Source organism: Carex rostrata, chromosome 31 (assembly GCF_964058835.1).
Source record: "Carex rostrata chromosome 31, lpCarRost1.2, whole genome shotgun sequence".
Taxonomy (NCBI): Eukaryota; Viridiplantae; Streptophyta; class Magnoliopsida; order Poales; family Cyperaceae; genus Carex; species Carex rostrata.
This window is the reverse complement of record NC_135948.1, coordinates 4,454,072-4,475,130: the sequence shown is the minus strand read 5'-3', so window position 1 is coordinate 4,475,130 and position 21,059 is coordinate 4,454,072. Positions and strand designations below refer to the sequence as shown.

General features: G+C 31.2%; 1 protein-coding gene across 1 annotated transcript; it reads right to left on the bottom strand.

Annotated features, from left to right (window-relative positions):
* Window positions 1–13,954: 13,954 nt before the first annotated feature.
* Window positions 13,955–18,825, bottom strand: LOC144547504 (magnesium transporter, putative (DUF803)). Its single transcript, XM_078296170.1, has 9 exons — window positions 18,542–18,825; window positions 18,234–18,332; window positions 17,522–17,651; window positions 16,994–17,082; window positions 16,773–16,829; window positions 16,630–16,688; window positions 15,879–15,993; window positions 14,740–14,888; window positions 13,955–14,285 (listed from the first exon to the last, which is right to left on the bottom strand). Exons 1-9 carry the CDS (start codon window positions 18,650–18,652, stop codon window positions 14,063–14,065), a joined length of 1,032 nt encoding a protein of 343 aa, XP_078152296.1. The 5' UTR covers window positions 18,653–18,825; the 3' UTR covers window positions 13,955–14,062.
* Window positions 18,826–21,059: the final 2,234 nt, after the last annotated feature.

Genomic DNA, 21,059 nt, shown 5'->3' with positions numbered 1-21,059 from the left:
AGTCGTCATCGCAAACCCACTTACAGTGAGACGAAAATGGTCGCAGAATTTGCTCCAGGTGCATATACTAGAAGTAGATAAACTGAGAAGGGGAAATCGGAGTGATTCACGCTTTTAATCCAATGGAAATGGGGATTTTTTAAAGAAAAGCTGAATTAAGCTACTTTACTGGTCCCTATTTAATCCAATTTAGTCTCTATTCTTTTTTCTTCTTTTTTTAAATTTTTTGGGTTTCACTATTTGAACATTTTTATTTGTTTCAGCTAATTTTGGTCTTGCGCCTTTACTATAACAGGACAGCTGTGGCTGATTTGTCCCAATCACATCTCCAATTCCCCATTTTACAGGACAGGTACAGTTCGTTAGCTGCCCCCACGGAAAAGAAATTTTGTTGGAGAAACTGCTAATTAGGCAAGAAGCATAAAGCAACCGAGACGATATTAACCAAAATTGACCATGACTTATAAATTAGGCAATCCAGAAGATTAAATAAAAATAGTTCAAGTTAGAAGTAATTAAATGGCATGAGAATAAACATTGTTTCTGTCAACCAGTCAAATACGGTGGGTTAGGTGGAGGCGGTGCCCATCCAAACCCTGTCATGTATTATACGGAGTATATTTTTCTTTTTCCTATTTAGTATTATTAGAGTCTCAACCAGTGTTGTAAAAAATGTCCGCTCTAGCATATTAATCAGCCAACGACTAATTAGTCGATTATTTTTTTATTATAATTAATTATTCTCAATTATTCTCGATTAATCGTTCGGTGGTACCTTATCTGTCTAATGACCGCATACCGTTATTTACAACACTGGTCTCAACATAAAAAAAATGTGATTATTAATTTATTTAAAAACATAAACTCAAGCTTATCAAAATAGCTGGTAAGTTAAAGTTTAAAATCAAGTGATTGTTAATATTTTGAATTTTTAAATTTTTAGCTCTATTTAGTACAAAGTCAACGGTCGTAAATTAAACATTTATAAGGGAGGTAATTTTTTTTTCTTCTTCTAATTAAAAGCGGACCTAAAAAGAGACTGTGTGGGCCTTTCATTAATTGGGTCTCTAGGTGCACAGCTCAATCAACTACGGTACATATATATTTACACGAAGAAAAGAAAATGAAAAAATAATGATAATCCTTAGTTAGTTTAGAAGAAAGAAAGGTATGGTGTGGTGTGGGGTGTAAGACGGTGACATAATTGAGAGCGAGGCTTAGCTTATAGCGGCCATCATCAATGGATTGTAGCATATTAATTTATTGCATTTTTTTTTATGAGACTATAATAGGCCCTACACCTACATTAATTTGATATATCAACGATCATGCCGCATAGATTAAGAAATTAAGAATAAATCAAATATCGTTTTTATGTACACGAAACCAACCTTAATTGACCGTATCAACGACCGGCTCATCTCCGTTTGCTGCCTAACCCATTGATCCTTGTCCACCATTCACAATTTTTTTCTGTTACTTTTGTAAGATTTTAATTATTATTTTTCACCGGTTCTAGTTTTTTTTTTCCAATCAAAGAGCACCTTTTGTGAATATTTTAGTGGAGCAACTTTTCACGCAAAGCCTGCGCAAGCCTCAAAATAGGATCTTATAAGTCCAACGTGCAGATGACAAATATTGTATCCACAAAGGCACATCAACATGTTCCATTTTTTTTTTTCTTTTCTTTTTCAAAATAACATGGTGATGTGTGTCAAGTGCGGATACAATCTTGTCCTACAAACAACTAAAAAAATAGATTTACAAGCATATAAATCTATCTTATAATATTATTAAGTATTTAATCCATTGAGAAGTGGATGTCAATTTAGAGGATAAAAGAGCACGGGTTGCTGTTATTGGGAAGTGAATGGCAGTTTGGAGAGGTTTCTCGAAATGAAGGTTTGAAAAAAAGTGTCCAAAAATTGACTTTAATATTGTTCACACAAAAGCGTATGCACAAAGTTTCAGTACAGCAAGCTGTACCTTTTAACCTTGATTATACTTTCGACTCAGATTGCAAGTGTACAATCCTAACCGCGTAGTATTATCAGGTACCGATCCACAGGGACGGTTGAAACTTAACTGGACTTTACTTAAATTAAATAAACTCTAGAAGTTGCAAATGTGATTTTGGTGTTTTAAAAAGATAAATAATAATATTCAAAACAATAAATATTTTTGGGGTTTTGTTTAATAAGAATAAAAAGGCGTTTTCAGGGTTTCTGATTTCATCTGCATCTATGTCTCCAGGCTAACACGACCCGTGTACTGTCTTACACGGTCCATGTCAATTTCAGGTAAAAACTGTATTTATCTTATTTCTGTATCGATTGACTTGTGTAGGGTTCTACTGACCAGACCTAATGTTTCAAAATCTAAACTCTCGTATATTGGTTCATAAAACTTGGTATGGAGTTGCAATATTTATCCTCGTCAGATTCTAGACCTCAACTTTTATATCGGTCCGAATTACCTAGTTGCTTGTTTGGTATTCTAAAGGTAACTTCTTATTTGTCGATAAGAGGAAATGTTCACCTTTCGGCTACTATTTGGTTTCACCTTTCGGATCACTAAACCTACCTCATGTACTTAGTTTTGGTTGAAAGATTATAATGGGTGAAATGCGCTTTAGATGTGATCATGCATCTAGTGACAAACCAATATAAATCCAACAATTTAATCTAAGCAGTTAAAATAATACACAATCAAGCAAACACAAAGATCAACACATAATCAAATAAATAACAAGTAAACAGAGAATTCGACTACATCATAACACTAGAAACTAAAAGAAAAGAAAGCAAATAAAATAAGTAAAGATAATGATAAGGGAGCTCATGGCAAAACTCGAGGAACGAAGAAGATCGGTCGCAAAACTCTCGTTTTTCTCCTCTCTACTTGTTCTCCAAGCCAAGCCCTCGCTCCCAAACCTTAGGTTGATTCAGCATGCCCAGATGCCCTCCCTGGTGCAAGGAATCACGTTTTTAAAGACCCAAGACCGACTTTCCTTCATTCAGACTTCTTTCCCAATTTCCAGATTTCCTGCCAGATTTGTCTGACAAGACCCTTGTCAAAACTTGTCCAACCCGTGTCAGGTTTAACTCTAGTCCGACTCGTGTCAAAACTTGTCTGACCCGTGTAGAAAAGTCAGAAAACAGATGTCTGACAAGGGCCGTGTCAAAACTTGTCCGACCCGTGTAGAAAAGTCAGAAAACAGATTTTCTTCCCATTTTCGCCTGTTTCCTATAAGATAAGAATAAAAGCGTAGCAGTACCATATTTTATAGATATTTAATGGAATAAACATGGTTTTACTGTTTTGGGCACAGGTTTTGGTACAGAATTCGGTCGGAAATATAGATATAATAGCGTGATATCAAATATCTAAAATCATGTTTAGTTGTGGAGTAAAAGGTGAAGTAAATTCTTATTTCACACTTAAGTAGTCAAACAATAAGTGAAAGAAGAAGATTAAAGTGAAGTAAGAGGTGAGTTAATTCAGAAATAGACAAAAAAAATATTTTGTTTTGTTTTCACTTAATTTATCATTACTTTTTATTAAAAATTAAAATTGCCAACAAACTCTTTTTTTAAAATAGATATTCTTTTTTATTTGAAGTTAAAGAACTTTCATGCTAACTAATATGTTTGTATCAAACTAAACTAAAAATAATAAAGACATGGTACAACATATTAACAAACTAATTTTTGCCAATATAACAAGTATTTTATACATCTAGCTCAAAACGATTTAGTACTTCTATTCAACCTTAGTCTCCGCCCTATCAGTTCCACCATCCCAAACAACATGTTGACTCCTAAATCAGTCACTGAAAATCTCAGACACCGATTAAATGATTTGATATCAGTACTCACATATTATTTGAATTAAAATTTCATAAATTTAATACAATGATTAATATCACTCCTTTAGTGTTATGTTGTATTACAAAAAGAATAAGAACAAATAATAATAAAGGGAATAAAAATAAGAAAAGAGAAATTAGAAAACATACAAAATGAGTGAAATAGAGATGTCTAGGGTACTTACTACTTAGTCATGGAGAAATAAGCAAAATGAGAGTAGTCGGAAAATAGATGTGTCCAGTTATTTACTTTTTATTAAAAATTAAAATTGCCAACAAACTCTTTTTTTAAAATAGATATTCTTTTTTATTTGAAGTTAAAGAACTTTCATGCTAACTAATATGTTTGTATCAAACTAAACTAAAAATAATAAAGACATGGTACAACATATTAACAAACTAATTTTTGCCAATATAACAAGTATTTTATACATCTAGCTCAAAACGATTTAGTACTTCTATTCAACCTTAGTCTCCGCCCTATCAGTTCCACCATCCCAAACAACATGTTGACTCCTAAATCAGTCACTGAAAATCTCAGACACCGATTAAATGATTTGATATCAGTACTCACATATTATTTGAATTAAAATTTCATAAATTTAATACAATGATTAATATCACTCCTTTAGTGTTATGTTGTATTACAAAAAGAATAAGAACAAATAATAATAAAGGGAATAAAAATAAGAAAAGAGAAATTAGAAAACATACAAAATGAGTGAAATAGAGATGTCTAGGGTACTTACTACTTAGTCATGGAGAAATAAGCAAAATGAGAGTAGTCGGAAAATAGATGTGTCCAGTTATTTTAGAATTAAAAAGAAGAGCTTAAAAGAAAAACTCTTTGTTTCTCTCTCATTAAAAATTACAAGTAGGCCCACCTCTTTATGTGGATTTTTGTGTAAGCATGGTTCATAAGGCTTCTTTTACAATTACGGTTCATGTATGACTTTCTTAAATACTTTCTAATGGGGGTCATTTTCCTTATTTAATCCTTGAAAACGACGGAAAAAGTAAAGAATATAAAAGTTAAAAAGAAAAATGACAAATGAAAGAAAGATAAGAAATCATATCTTTGTAAAGCAATCCCTTGCAGCAACTCGGCCAATTTCATCGAAAACTGAGACCAAGTCAGGAGTAAGTAAATTGTATTTCAGAGATGGGCAGAGGCCCATAATGCCTACCCTTGAAACCACATAGCTCTACCCTTATCTGGATGGCCGCATCATGGGGACTGTAAAAGTGAGTTTTGCAGCAATCCGAGAAAGAGGAGGTAGCACAATTGTCTAGAAAATGGTTCTAGAATTGTTAATTATTCAAAAATAAAGAGTTTGATTTGTGAGGAGATTTATAGCCTCTATGGAGATTTTCAAAACAACAAAAAAAAAGTTTTGCAGCTATCCATATGCGTTAGTTTTCAAGTTTTCTTCCCTATTTCTGCGGTTTGGCTCTGCAACCTACAAAAATGACTGGCTTTGTACTGTTTGGCATGCAAAAAGCTTCTTAGCTTGAAAAACTTGTTCCTTTGAATTTTTTTCTTTGATTGATTTCTTCTTGAATTGTCTTCATTTCTTTATATCTGCAATTATAACTCAAAAACATGTTATATTGTGAAAGCCAAAGAAATTGGCCTTTGGCCCCATGTCACTACATGAAAATGAATTAATTTTCTAATAGAAGGTGTTACAGAGATAGAGAGGACATGAGTCCGAGCAGTGTCTCATTCTCTAAGACGTTCTTCTATTCTTATTCTAGGATTTTGCTCTCTTGATTCAATCCACCTATACACTTGGAAATCTCATAGATTAGTGTATGAAATTTATAAGAAAGTGATAGAGTGAGTGCTAATGACTTGTTAATCTCCTTGTATTTGTAAAGACTTCTTGATATAGTGAAGTTGCTCTGTGTACTCTCGTGGTTTTTTTTCCGAAAGAGTTTTCACGTAAAATCTTTTGTCTCTCTTTTATTATCTTGTGCTTGATTGCTTATTTGTACTAGCTTCTTGTTTGACTTTCATGTTTGTTCATTTGGTCAGATATTGATGCATGCCCGCAAGGTGTTTGATAAAATCACTCATTGAGCATTTCCGCATCTGTTTCCAACAATTGGTATCAGAGCACGTTAGGCTTTGGCATAAGAGTGATTGAAACTTGAGTTGGTTTAAAGTTGAGCTTGTATTTGTGATTGCACATGTATAATGGAGAATGCTATGGAATTTAAGAAGTTGAATGGTAGCAATGGGGCTATTTGGAAAACATTGATGGAGGACTACTTGGTGTCGAGGGAGTTGGATTTATCATTGATTGGTGGTAGTGCGCAACCTATGAACATGGAGGATTGTGAATGGGAGAAGCTTGATTGGAAATGTTTGGCGGCTATAAGGCCGTGTATTTCACCATCGATCTTGTTTGATATCTATCAATGTAAGACCGCTCATGAGCTTTGGAGTACATTTGAGCAATCATATGAACAACCTTCGGGGTGTAAACAAGATGCATATTATGAAGATGTTATTTCTCTTGAAAATGAATGATGGCGTATCAATGAGAATGCATGTGAGCGAGTTCAACTTAATTGCAGCTTAATTGATATCCTTGAAGGTAAACCTTGATGAAGAGGTATTATGCTTATTATTTTTGAGCTCTTTACCTACTAGTTGGGATACTATTGTTACTACCGTTGCGAGCACAATGAACAACAAATTCAAGTTGAGTGATATTGTTGCTTCATTGTTGAATGAGAAAACTATGAAGGTTACAACCCAATTGAAAACTAGGCCTAATGAGGCATTGACAATTAGTGAAAGGTGAAGGTCAGTTACTAAGAACAATTCCTCGGGTAGAAAGGATGAATTTGAAGGCCGAAAATTTCTTATTGGCATTGCAAGAAGGAATGTCACTTGAAGAGAGATTGTTCTCTCTCAAAAAACAAGCAAAAAAGATAAGAAGTATGATGGTGAAGTGAGTATAGTTTCCAATGAAAGAGGAGATGCGGTGACACATAGTATGGCTTGTAGTGTGAGTTCAAACGTGGATGTTTGGATGTTGGATTCGGATGTCTCATTTCACATATGCTCAGATCGTTCTTATTTTGTCAATTATCAAGAGATAGAAGGTAAAAATGTTTATCTTGGTGATGGCCAACTATGCAAGATTGTTGGAATTGGCGATGTTAAGCTTGACCAAACTAATGAAAGGCGATTGAAATTGAACAATGTGAGGCATGTACTCGAAATTATCAAGAATCTAATCTCGACGGGTTAACTTAATGACGATGATTTTGTTGTGACTTTCCGCGATGGGTCATGGAAGATGTTAAAAGGTTGCATGACATCAATGAAAGAGCAAAAAGTTGGGAGTTTGTACATTCCTTACGGAGCACCTCATAGAAGTGTTGTGGCTACAACAAGTGAGCAAGCAGATATGCAAGCGTGGCACCACTAGCTTAGTCATCTAAGTGAAAGAGGTGTGAAGGTGTTACAAAATAAAAAAATTATTCCTTGTTTTGATTATTCATCTCTTAAATTTTGTATTCATTGTATAATGGGAAAACAAAATAAAGTGAATTTTAAGAGCAATGAATCTCATAGGTAAATGAAATAATTCGAATTTTTATTTCGATGTGTGTGGCTTATTTAATGTCAAATCTCTTGATGGAGTATCTTACTTTGTTACATTTTTATATGATTTTTCTAAAAAATGTTAGATTTATCCCTTGGAGTCAAAATATTAAGTTTTTGAAACTTTTAAGAAGTTTAAAACCCGTATTGAAAATAAGATTGAAAGAACCATCAAATGTTTACAAACAGATAATGGTGGTGAATTTTTTTCTAATGAATTTGATGATTTTTGTGCGAGACATGACATTCAAAGAGTGAAGACAGTTCCACATACACTGCAAGTAAATAGGTGTAAACACCGCAAATTATGTAATCTTGAAAACAAAATATGCTTGCATCAAACGCAAGTTGTGAAATCAATGATGAATGAAGAATGTAATCTCCAAGCATTTGCAAAAAGAGATATGCTTTGCAATTGAATTTTTTTTGTTAGTATCATTTATTGCCTAGCTAAATTTTAAACATCTGATGCTGAGGAAAAAAAATCCAGAAATTTAAATTTCATGAGTGGTACAAGACATCTTTCTTTCAGTATAAACATATTTCCTGATGTTACAAAAATCCAGAATTTTAAATTTCATGAGTTCCAAGCATGATTATACTAGAGGTGTTACTTTTACCCGATTACCCGGATCCGATCCGGAACCGACCCGGATCCGATTAATTTGGATAGGGTATGGTTTAAAAAATATAACCGATTAAATTATGGGTATGGGTACAAAATTAATAATTTAATATCCGACCCGGATCCGAACCGGAACCGATACTGTAATGGGTAGGATATGGGTATCATTTAATTATCCGACCCATAACCGGACCCGACCCGATACCCGTATAAATACCCGATAAAATATATATTAATAACTCTGCATCAAGTTTTTGTGTTAGATAATATATTTCAGCTGAGCTATAATTTGATAAAACTTAACCAAATTTATGCTACTGTTTTACACCACCCTTTAATTACATCCTTAACTGGCCCTTTAATTACGCCCTTTAATTTTTGTTCTATATTATACACATGCGACACATGACACATGATTGTCAAATTTATTCTTCCATAACCAGCTTATTTTATACATTTTTTCTTCTATTACATTCAATTCATAGATTTTTTTGAATTATAGAAAAGGAAATCATCATCTCTAATATTTTACTTTCTAAAAATTATATCTCCTCCATCCTCCTGAATTCAAAAGCTATTAACAAAAAACTGAATTCAATATTTTTTGTTACACCATGAGTACTCCAAACAACCAACAACCAACTAATAATTTAGAGTTATTATTTTTATTTTGCTATATAGCATGATATATTTTATTATTTATAAACATGATTAATAGTATAATTTTTATTTTGCAGTAGTTTTTAATTTATATTGTAATGAATTATTATATGAGATGTTTAAGAAATTATAATTATATTTAATATAAATAATTTCTCGAATACTTTGAAGTTGTGACCTATACCCGCTCTGGATCCGGAACCGCCCCGTATCCGAACCGGACCCGATAATCCACAAACAAGTTATGGGTATCTATCTACCCGGAACCGAAAGACTGGACCCGAAATATCTACGGGTAGATAGGTATCCAGATCCAGACCCGACCCGATTTGAAACAAATAAGTATATGGATCGAAATTTGGACCCGAACACTTTTAGAGTCCGGGTCCAAATATAATAGTACCCGGACCGGACCCGACCCGATAGCACCTCTAGATTATACTTTGTTTTGAGGCCTAAAAAAATTCAAAAAAGTTAATACGCATTATGCATTATGCAAGGGATAATATTTTCAGTATTGTCTTTTAATTAGTGGTCTAAACTTGGCAAAACATGTTTCCTAATGTTAAAAAATTCCAGAAATTTATATTTCATGAGTTCCAAGCATGATTACACTTTGTTTTAAGGCCTAAAAAATCCAGAAAATTTATATGAATGAATTTAGCAACATTATGACATATTATAACTATGAAATATGTGTTCAAACCACCTTTGCAAGTTGTATAATCAGCCAAGAGACAATTTGTTACCCCTTTTTAGCTAGAGCTTCTCATCTCATTTCAAGGCAAAATATCAATTTGTACCTGAAATTTCAGCATAAATCTTGCATATTTCACATGATGTTGCTGCTTTCGGATATTAATTAAATTAATTTTCCTTGTAAGATGATATCTCTACTAACTTTCATGGGTGTAAAACATACTATCCATCTATCCAAAAAAAAATTATTTCACAAGAAGAAAGTTGTTGATCATATGCTTCTAATAAATTAGATAATAGAGTAGACGTCTAGCTATTGCAAACCAAAACACCAAAAATGTATAAAAACACGTCACTTGGGACCTCAAGTTTAAAACCGTAGATTATCTATTTATATTTACACATATTAAGAACATTTTTTTCTGATATTATCTCATGTATAAAAAAATTCCAGCAACTATAAAACCCAGCAGAAAAAAATCAGCAACGACAAAAATTCCAACAGCAAATTCGGCAGCAAAGAAATGAGATTTAGAGCAATATAATTAGCACATTTATGCATATTAAAAATATATAATCTAGTCATGTACTTGTTGCAATTTTTCAGCTTTTTTATCTTCTTGAAATTCACCTAAGAATAGTATAAAATCTTGAAATGAATAAAGAGGACAGCAAGAATCCAGCTGCTGTGTTTTCACTTCTTCTTGACAATAAACATGATTAAAATGTGTTAAAATGGTCATTAAAATGAAGTAAAACCTTCTAAGCACCTGCATGTATGGTTTGGATTTTGTTCATGCCATATAATTATTGTATTTTAGTTCTTTTCACAGCTTTTTGCCTAACACTAGTCAAATGTGTTTAACTTTGTTCAAAACAGATTTAGTTGTGAGGCATGGTATTTAGCAGCAATTTGAGTATGTTTTTGAGCTTCAAGAGGCTTCAAACTTCATCTATAGATACCCCCTTATATCCTCACTCCATCTCCATAATTGGTTAGAGCATCCAAAGCAAAAAAAGAGACAATAGGCAACGGTTCAGAACCCAATGACGGATAACAATTTCAACTGATGACAAAGTGTTTTTCTCTAGTAGTGACATGCATGAGTTTGCTAGTAAATATGCGCCGAGTTACTCAAAAGCATTCAGATAATATTTTATGGACAATAACAAAATACTTTCTTACTGATAACTATTTCACTTTTGCTTTTCTCTTTCGCTTCTCTTTTTTCGGTTGATAGGTCGATTCCTTCGGCACGCTGATTTGCGACTGATTTTTCTGTTTCCGTACTAATTTCCTTAAAAAATATAATATATGAAATGGGAACTGGATCCCTATTTTTCATCTAAAAAGAAAAAAAACTGAATCAGCACACAAAAGAGTTCTGACAAATGGAGCCCATGTCCTGGTGTCAGATCAGTTTTATATAATTAAAGGTGATAATAAGATTTCATATTCGTTTATGCTATCTGTTTTGAACTTTTGATAAAATGGATATGAATAATAACTATTTTTTGTTAACTTGTCAAATAAAAGTACGGGAAACTTTTATTAATTTATCGATTAAAAATATGAATAAGAGTTATTTTGATTTTGATATCGATAAATAATATATAAATATTAAAATCATATACATTAACTTTTCATTTGTATATTTAATTATAGAATATATTAAAATATTTATATACTTTTATTTTATTAGTATTATATATTTTAAAATAAGACTAATAATTATATATTTTTATATTTTATCATATTAAATATAATGTGTTAAAATAATATCATTTTTATTTACTTTTTCTTAATTAGATTATTTAAATTATCAATTTATTAGATAATTTGTTATTATTCATCCATTATTCGTTAACTAGATAAAAATTAAATACAAGTAATATTAAATTTAATAAATACAAATAAAGTACAAATACAACTAATTTTAAATAAATATAAATATGTCTCCATCCATGCGATCTATATCATATTTATTAACACCTCTAGTCTTAAATTGTTTGTTCGAATTTTCAAAGGTTCATTGGCATTACTTTACCCATGTTTGGTTATGGCCTAAAGCTAAGGAGGCCTAAATTGGTTATTTCAACTTAGACCGATCTAAATTATTCATGTTTGGTTGAGATCTAAAGTTAAATTATAGCTTAAACTATTCCTTGTTTGGTTAGAGTTGGTGGAGGACTAAAGTTTTGAAAGCCTAAATTGATTAATTATTTATAATAAGATACTAATTATATAATATTAATATATTAATAATAACTGTAATATATAATATAGTATTATAAAATTTATTTAATATATTAATAATATAAAATAATAATTATATATTAATAACAATTATTAATAATAAAATACTAATTATATAATTATAAATTAATAATAATTATGAATAAAAAGATACTAATTATATAATCTTATTAAAACAATTATTTAATGTATTAACAATATAAAATATTAATTATATAATTATATATTAATAATAATTATTAATAATAAGATACTAATTATATAATATTAATGAGTTTGGCTAATATAACATCAGTGTCATTTTAGCCTATATAACACCAACTCTAAAACCTATCAAATCGACTTTGAACGACTAATCCAAACTGTTCAAACCAATTTACATTATGAGTGATGCGTTTACATACAATTTTTTTTTATAGTTTTGAGTTATTTTAGTATCAAATCAAGCGGTAAAATATTAAAAAATGAATGTATTAAAATTAACTTAAAAACTCACACATTTGACCGCTTGACTTAATACTAAATAAATTCGAAAAGTTATAAATTTTGCATGTAAACGCACAACTAATGAAGTAGATCGGTTTGAACGGTTTGGATTCACCATTTGAAGTCGATTTGATAGGTTTTAGAGTTGGTATTATATAGGTTGAAATGACACTGATGTTATAATAGCCAAACTCAATATTAATATATCAATAACAACTATAATATATTATAATATTATTATAATAATGATTTACTATATTAACAATATTAATTATTAATTACACAATTATAAATTAATAATAATTATTAATAATAAGATACTAATTATATAATATTAATATATTAATAACAACTATAATATATTGTAATATCATTATAATAATTATTTAGTATATTAACATTATAACATATTAATTATATAATTACATATTAATAATAATTATGAATAAGAAAATATTATTTTATAATATTAATATATTATAATATTAATCTAATAATTATTTAATATATTAATATTAATTACATAATTATATATTAATAATAAGATACTAATTATATAATATTAATATATTAACAATAACTATAAAATATTATAATATTATTATAATAATTATTTAATATATTAACAATATAACATATTTATTATATAGGTATATATCGTTAATAAGATACCAATTACACAATATATATATTAATAATAACTATAATATATTATAATATTATATAATAATTATTTAATATGTTAACAATATAACATAATAATTATATAATTATTTATTAATAATAATTATTAATAAAAGGATATTAATTATATAATATTATTAGAATAGTTATTTAATATATTAACAATATAAGATATTAATTATATAATTATATACTAACAATAATTATTAATAATAATATACTAATTATATACAGATAAAATGTTATTATAATCATTTAAGTTAGGCCACGAGGTGGAATAAAAATTAAATCACCATGTGAGGTGGTTTAATTTAGGCTGGCCTAAAGATTGACTTATGTCATTTTAGTCCAGCTCAATTAAGGCAAATTTAATGAAATAATGAGACATAAACTCCTTATTCCACCATTTACGGACTTAACAAAACAAAGTAGGAGAGACTTCTAACAATTAAATAATAGTAACTAAATAATGACTAGACCAACGCACCAGCCATGTCATTCTCAACCTCGATTGAGGAAAGTTTGCACCTGGACCCTTTGTTTTTTTATTTTAATATTTTGCAACACGAAGTTTTATTTAATTATAGTTTAATTCAAAATTAGTATTTTTAGAAAAAAAAATATGCATTTCAGTATATAAGATCCACGGAGTATCAATTCCTGGCCCATAGTGGCTCTAACATTTCAGTATAAAAGACTAGACTCGTTAGTGGCAATAACGTGCACAGTGGATTCCATCAACCATGTACGTAGTCGTAAAGCTGTATTATACGTAAAACAATTCAAACAAGCATCCAAGCAATTCGGAAAGAGAATTGTACATGGTTGTGGAATTAAACTACAAAGTCTCTGAAAGGTCTTGGAAATTAATTAAACTAAAATATTAAATTATGAGTTCCACTAAAAGAGGGAGCATTTCATAATAAGGAAAACCTGAAGACTATCTTAATTAAAGTATACACAATAAATGTGCATGGATAAGAAAGCCACTTTAAATATAATTAAGATGTATGGTTATAAAGAAAGAGAGAGACCTAAAACGAACGTTTAAGGTTATAAGCAACCCAATCACAACAAATTTGACATTCTCCGCATTTGATTACTTCAAATAGGCAAATATCTTTCTTCATTCTCTCTCTCTCTCTCTTTCTAAGTCTACCTCTAGGCCTTTTCTTTCGTAGCAGAAGAGAGGAGCTGATGCAAAGTAGAAGCATTGACAATGGTGCTAGGGCTAGTGGCATCCTTGGCACGTAATGACCCGGTCCGCCTCAAATTGTGACTCATTTCAACATTACTTTTCATCTGTTTTCTCACTGAGCGGGGTAAAAGTGAAATTATCCTAGCAGAACTCACAAGAAGTATCACTCCAAATATGATAACAAACCTAATGCAGAAAATTAAAAAGAAAAATAATAAGGAAACAAATTAGCTAAACTAACGGTAAAGGAACTTGTGCAAAGGAAGAAAATACAACGTGTTAAATATATCACCCCAACATGAAAGTGACGTCTTATCATCAAATCCCACTGCATTCCTCCTTTCCCTCCTATTCTTTGCTAATTTCTTAAAACCAGCATCACTTAACAGGTGAAAATTAACAGAACGAATGGAAGGAGATAATTTTCTGGAAAATAATAACCAGGACATCCAGAATACTGTGTTTGATTATTCCCTGTCAATAAAACTGGAAACTTTTTTAAATTGGTGGATAGCTGCTTTCTCAAATAAGAACTGGTGAGTGCTACTTTTCTCTGATTTTTTATTTTCTTCATTTTTTTCGCACAAGAAAAACTCATTATAATACAAATATATTGCAATTTATTAAGAATAAAATTTACCATCCGGTCATTAGAAAAATCCGGCCAGTACGGCTAGATGGCATCTTTTCTCCTAATGCAAGCATGCCAACAACTACACCAGTTATGATAGATGCCACAGAGGTACATGTTGATACCACTATTGCTCTTCCATGCTTCAGCCCTCTTGTCTGTATACAAAAAAAAAAAGAAAGAAAAATGCCATTAAAAGTTCTGGAATAAAAACAAAATTTGAGCTAATATATTAGTTCAAAGAGAAAGGTTCAAATGCCTCGTGTCTTTCATGCCTCAATCGTACCTCATATCTTTATCTCTGTTTTTGAAGTCCAAACAGTCAATCTGTACCACTCAACATGATCTCCATATTAAAATATGCTTGGAGACCAAATTTTTTATTTTTTGCAAATTTTTTATTTTTTTTTTAAATAGGTACAAAATCACTGTTTTTGGATGATCCAGAATTTCTGAAAAATAGTGATTTTGTACCTATCTAAAAAAATATTAAAAGATTTTCAAAAAATATAAAATTTGGTCTCTAAGCTCATTTTAATATGGAGATCATGTTGAGTGGTTCGGATGGACTGTTTGGACTTTGAAAACAGATATAAGAATATGAGGCACGATTGAGGCATAAAAGACATGAGACATTTGAACCCTAGAATGAAACATTTTTAATTAAGCACCATCTTTCAAAATTTGTATTTCACAAATACCAGCTAGCATCATAACCATACATACAAACACCTGGGTAAGAAACATGGGACTTGCAGGCCAAGTGAAAAAATAGTTGCAACTTTATCTATACTAAAACAACCGAAGTCATGCATAAACCTACCAAACATCGGAAATCTCACATGTACCTTGCTAAACATGAAGACTGCCGAATTCAAAATTACTCTTTCTAATCAGTTATCACAGAAACAAAAGAACATAAGATTTTCTTTCCCTACTTCCAGAAACCCATGAAAGTTGGGGAACCCATTCCATGTCCTATATAATCTACTGAAGGCTATTTGTGATATTGTCTGTTACGCAAGAGCATACAAAATAGTTTGTTATACCGTAGAGGGGCACATGGATTTTATAACATAAAAATATCATACATGCACAGCTGAGAAATTGCACATTCTGAACTTTTGCAGGGTTACAAGAAAAGATACCTGATAGACAAATCCACCAGCACTCAAAAGGACACTAATGAAGATGGCAAGAGGGACCATAAGAAAGCTCTTGTCAGATAACACAAACCCCATCTTTGATATTACTGATGATATCCTGTAATTTTATTTTAAATCCCAATTATACTATTATTTAAATGAAAATCTTGCAAGTAATGCTTCATACATCTCATCATATTTGCAACTAATACTCTGCTCATGTATGTGATTATCATCACTGTCTAAATATTTTTTTTTTGTTTAAAACCTTCGCAGAGGTTGCGAGCCTGCGAAGTCGTGAGGGCGAATCAAACTCTTGACCTTTGGGTAACCAACAATCCTATGACTTTTTTTCTAGCCAACCATGCTACCGCCCCTTTCTAAAAAATTTGGACCATTTCTTGATTTGTGTGTGTCATTCCTTGTGCAGAACAGAACAGGTCTAATCCAATAAATATGCTAATAATGGCCATGATAGAATTCAAAGCCATTTTATATATGTCTGAATTTAGAGGTAACATATAATGTTGGTTGCAGCCTTTTGAGATAATCAAGCATTTTTTTCAAACTCACATAAAGGTTCAGGACATTTAAGCTATTCCTTTTTCTGAGTTAACCTTAATTTAGATATTGGCATGTGTTTTGCAGATGACTCTCATACAGTTGGTTTAATTGCAAATACAAGGAATATAACATTATTTGCTGCTATGGTGAATACTGGGCAGAGATTTAGAGAACAACAACTGAGAATTACCCAAACAAAATGCCAGATTCGAGACCAAGGATCATCTCTTCAGTCACATCAGAGTTTGTCTGAGATGTATATAGATCATGTCAAAACTTTCATGCACAATATGCTATGATCTTATTTTCTAAGCACGGGGAAATAAAATAAACCTGCTTGTGCTCAAGCCTTTGTTTCTTGTACATGTGGAGCCATGTATTGAGAAGTGCCTATAATTATCAAACCAACAGATGAACTATACCAACCACAAAGTACAATAACAAAAAGCATGTCCATATTATGAAAAGTTTAGATTAAAAGTTGAAGTAGAGGATGTACACATGTTATTTCTTATCAAATCACAATTCTTTAGAATGGGAGTATAGATACCTACAAACAAGAGAACAATTGAGCAAACAAGCCATGGTATCTTCATAAAAGATATCTCTGTTATATTTTGCTCCTCTCCTCCCACGCCAACTCCTGGGAGGAAAATACGAAAAAATTAGCAAATAAATGAAGAAAACAAGACCTCTACCAATATAATATGTAATCGGTTGCAAAAGGTATCCCTTCTTTTTTTTTTTCATTTGCATTTGCATTTGGAAAAGGTACCAAAATAAGATGAACAATCAGATTCCTCAAAATATAGCAATTGCAAATTAATTTTGACCTAACTCTTCTAATGGGCCAATACGAATAAATTACCTCCCTCTGAGGTGAAGGCCGAATTTTGAACTATGGGGTCAATAAAAAACTTCTTCTTAACAAGAGTCTGGGGGGTCAATCATAGAATAAACAAATTAAGAAGTTTGGAGATCAATTTTAGAATTCCTATGATATATTTGCTTTAAATACATATAAAAAAAAGTCCCCCGAGTAAAAGAAAAACTAAAATGGAACTAGGATGAGTTGAACTCACCTATTGTACCAATTCCAGCCAATGTGATTCCAACCCAATCAAGTTCATTCAGTACCTCCTTGAGGTAAAAATGAGAAAAAACTGAAAGTATTGCAAGTCCACATCCCGCAACAGGTTGTATTACTGATACCTATTATCAAAGCCATACAGAAGAGAATGAAGACTAGAATAAAAAGCACAGTGTTTTTATTTGATCTTATATCAACTTTGGGGAGTTGTTCCTTGAAAGCTAAGTAAACAGTAAAATTTAGTTTCTGCAAAAATATCCAGTATTCTCCTACAATACCATATTTGCAAATAACAAAGATAATATTTACAATATGAATCCAGTGTGCATATTTGTTGTTTATTTGCAGGTGATAACCAACTGTACAAGGAAAGAGTTTCAACAACTGAAATTGACCAAATTGCCCCAAAAATGTCCATATCAATTCAATATGAAATAAGTTAGAAATTTTCATGACAAGTTGTTGGACACTAAGATTCATGTTTTCTTTTTATTTCGAGATAACTAATTTGCAATTATATTATAGTTTTAATTGGATTTAATTAGTGTACCACTTTCAATTAAAAAAGCAATATGATTGATAGGATGAAAATTTTCTCAATAACAAGACATACTTTTCCAAGGATTAAACTCATAGGTTTGCAGGCCCGCATTGGATTTTTGAAATGAAATTGGTCCCTAATTAGAATTATTAACAGTGTGTACCGGTGCTTGAGATAGCGCCATCAGCATTAGTCCAGCGCCTGACATATCCATCAGGAAACCAGTAATCCACATTTTGTTGAATACATATGCTCTAATAACCTAAATCAATCAATCAATAAATAAAAAGTAATAGCTCGTCAATAATCGTAGCGGTTTAACCCGACACAATTCGCAAATCTGATAGCAACAGCAAAGTAAACAAAATATCAAACGTGGATCAACTGATAAAATAGTAAACGAAGCAAGCCAAAAATGAATCTGATCTATATTGAATCGCAAATAAGAGGGAAAAGGGAAAGAGAAGTAACCTTGAGCTTGAAGGAGAGGGGAGGGAGAACTAGGGTTCCTTTCTTCTGTAAAACCTTGCCTATGTTGTTCCCTGACGTCGCCATTAACGTCATGCATATTGCCTCCCACATCTCGCTCCTCTCTTCCTCTCTTCCTCTTTCTTTGATTTATCCTGCGCAGCTAATAACTATAGCTTCTCTTTTGCTTCTCTCCTTTTTCGGTTGATAGGTCGATTCCTTTAGCACGCTGGTTTGCGACTTATTCTCTTTTCCTTTCTTCTCTTTTGTTTACTAAATTGCTTAAAAATTGATCAGCAGATTCAGGCATTCACCACACAGAACTACAGAAGGGTCGCAGAGCACGAACAAAAGTGTTCTGACGACTGGAGCCCATGTTCTGGTGTCAGTCTTAAATAAAAGATGCTAATCAGATATTTTATTCATAAAATTTATGTTGTATTGTATTAAATAAAACATATATCGATAAATTGTTTTGTTTGTTAATTTATCAAATAAAAGTACGAATGATTCTTTTATTAAATCATCGCATCACAATGTGAACACAAATTATTTCAAACTCATTATTTATTACAATCATATGTACTATTTTTTATTTATACAGTCAAGTATATAATATATTACTTATCATAACGAAATTGATTTATATAATATTTTTTATTTTAATCGGTAATATATATTTTTAATAATAAAACTAATAATTTTAACTTTTATATTTTGGTATATATGTACTTAATGTGTTTAAATATATTATTTAATTATCTATTATATTCTATTATTTTAATCAAGTACATCATCAATATATTCCAGTTACGTAAGAATATGCGAATAAAGTATAAAATGAAATTAATTTTAAACTAATAATTTTGACATCTCAGCCCTTATATTGGTTATCAGTTTATAGAATGTCTGTCACCATTGGGGCCGTTCGGCAACAAAGAATTAAACCTTCTTAAGGCTTAATCCGCTTCATTTAGCTTCCTTAGCCGCTTAATCCTACCGAACACCAGTTCTTTAGCACGGATTAAGAACACCTCCTTTAGTTTCCTTTTGCCCGGATCTTAATCCTCTGCTCAGACTTTAAGGCACTCATACCCCTTCCTTTAGCTTATTTAGCAAAATTCACAGATTAAGACAACCGAATATCGGTTCCTTAGCGCTCCTTAAGCTCTTAATCCTTCACTCTTAATCCTTTCTTGCCGAACGACCCCATTAGGAATAAAATTGATATAATTAGGAAATAATTTCTTTGATCTAATGTTGCTCCTAGAAAGAAGAGATATCATCTCATTAAGTGGTCAATTGTTTGTTTGCCTAAAAATCATGCGGGCTTAGGTGTTTTAAACCTAAATTACATGAATATTTTCCTCTTAGCTAAATGGTGGTTTAGATTTAAAGATCTAACTGTTGAAGGGAAGTGGAAATCAATTCTTATTGCCAAATATGACCTCAATGGTTTCAATTCTAATAGCTTTCATCTTTTTGGTCTAGTATTTTAGATCTTACTCAAATATTTGATATGGATATTAGTAGGGTTGTAGGCGATGGTTCCAATACTTATTTTTTGGTTCGATAGATGGCATGACAACGGCAGTTGTGCCTTATATTGTTCTTTTCCTAATTTTTTTAGAATCATTTCTAACCCTAATATCACTGTAGCAGATGTGTTCACTAATTTTCCCTTATCATTCCAATTTAATAGACAATTAACTGGTATTATATTTCTGAATGGTTACAACTTTTAGGTCTTTTCTCTTCTTATTCATTAGATTCATCATGTCCCGACAGAATATTATGGAGATGAAATTTGTCTGGTCTTTTTTACTGTAAATTCTCTTTATAAATGGTTGTTCTTTAGAGGTGTTCCAACCAGTATTTGCAATACTCTTTGGAAGGCAAAGATTCCACTTAAGATTAAGGTTTTTGTTTGGTTACTTAGGCAAGATAAAATCCTTACTAAATGCAATTTACAATTAAGGGGTTGGTATGGTAATGTTGATTGTGTTTTATGTGGTGTCCCAGAAACTGTCGATCACCTATTTGTTGCTTGTCCTTTTATTTCTTCTTTGTGGTCTTGAATTGGTAATAATAACAACTTTCTTTTTAATTGTACCCAGGTGTCTGATCTTTGGTATTTTGATTATTGGATTCCATTAAAAAATTCACTACTAGTGAAATTGATTAGGGCTGCAACTCTTTGGATTGTATGGTTAACACGAAATAAGATTTGTTTTCAAAATTCTCCTATACCTTTTATTAGGTCTGTAGTTGCTTCTATTATTGTTTTAATTTCATTTTGATGCAAGTCACAATTAGATAATTCTTATTTCAAGTTATCTATGATTATGCCTTTTGATGTTTCTTCTTTGAGTCAGATAGGCCCTCTGATAGTATTATCCGACACGGATGCACAGGACCAGGACAGCTCCTCGCTAGATTCAGATGAGGACCCTGGTCTTGGTTTAGAAGTGTTGGACCTAACTGATTATTTGAGTGACAGAGCAATTATTGATGCTATTGA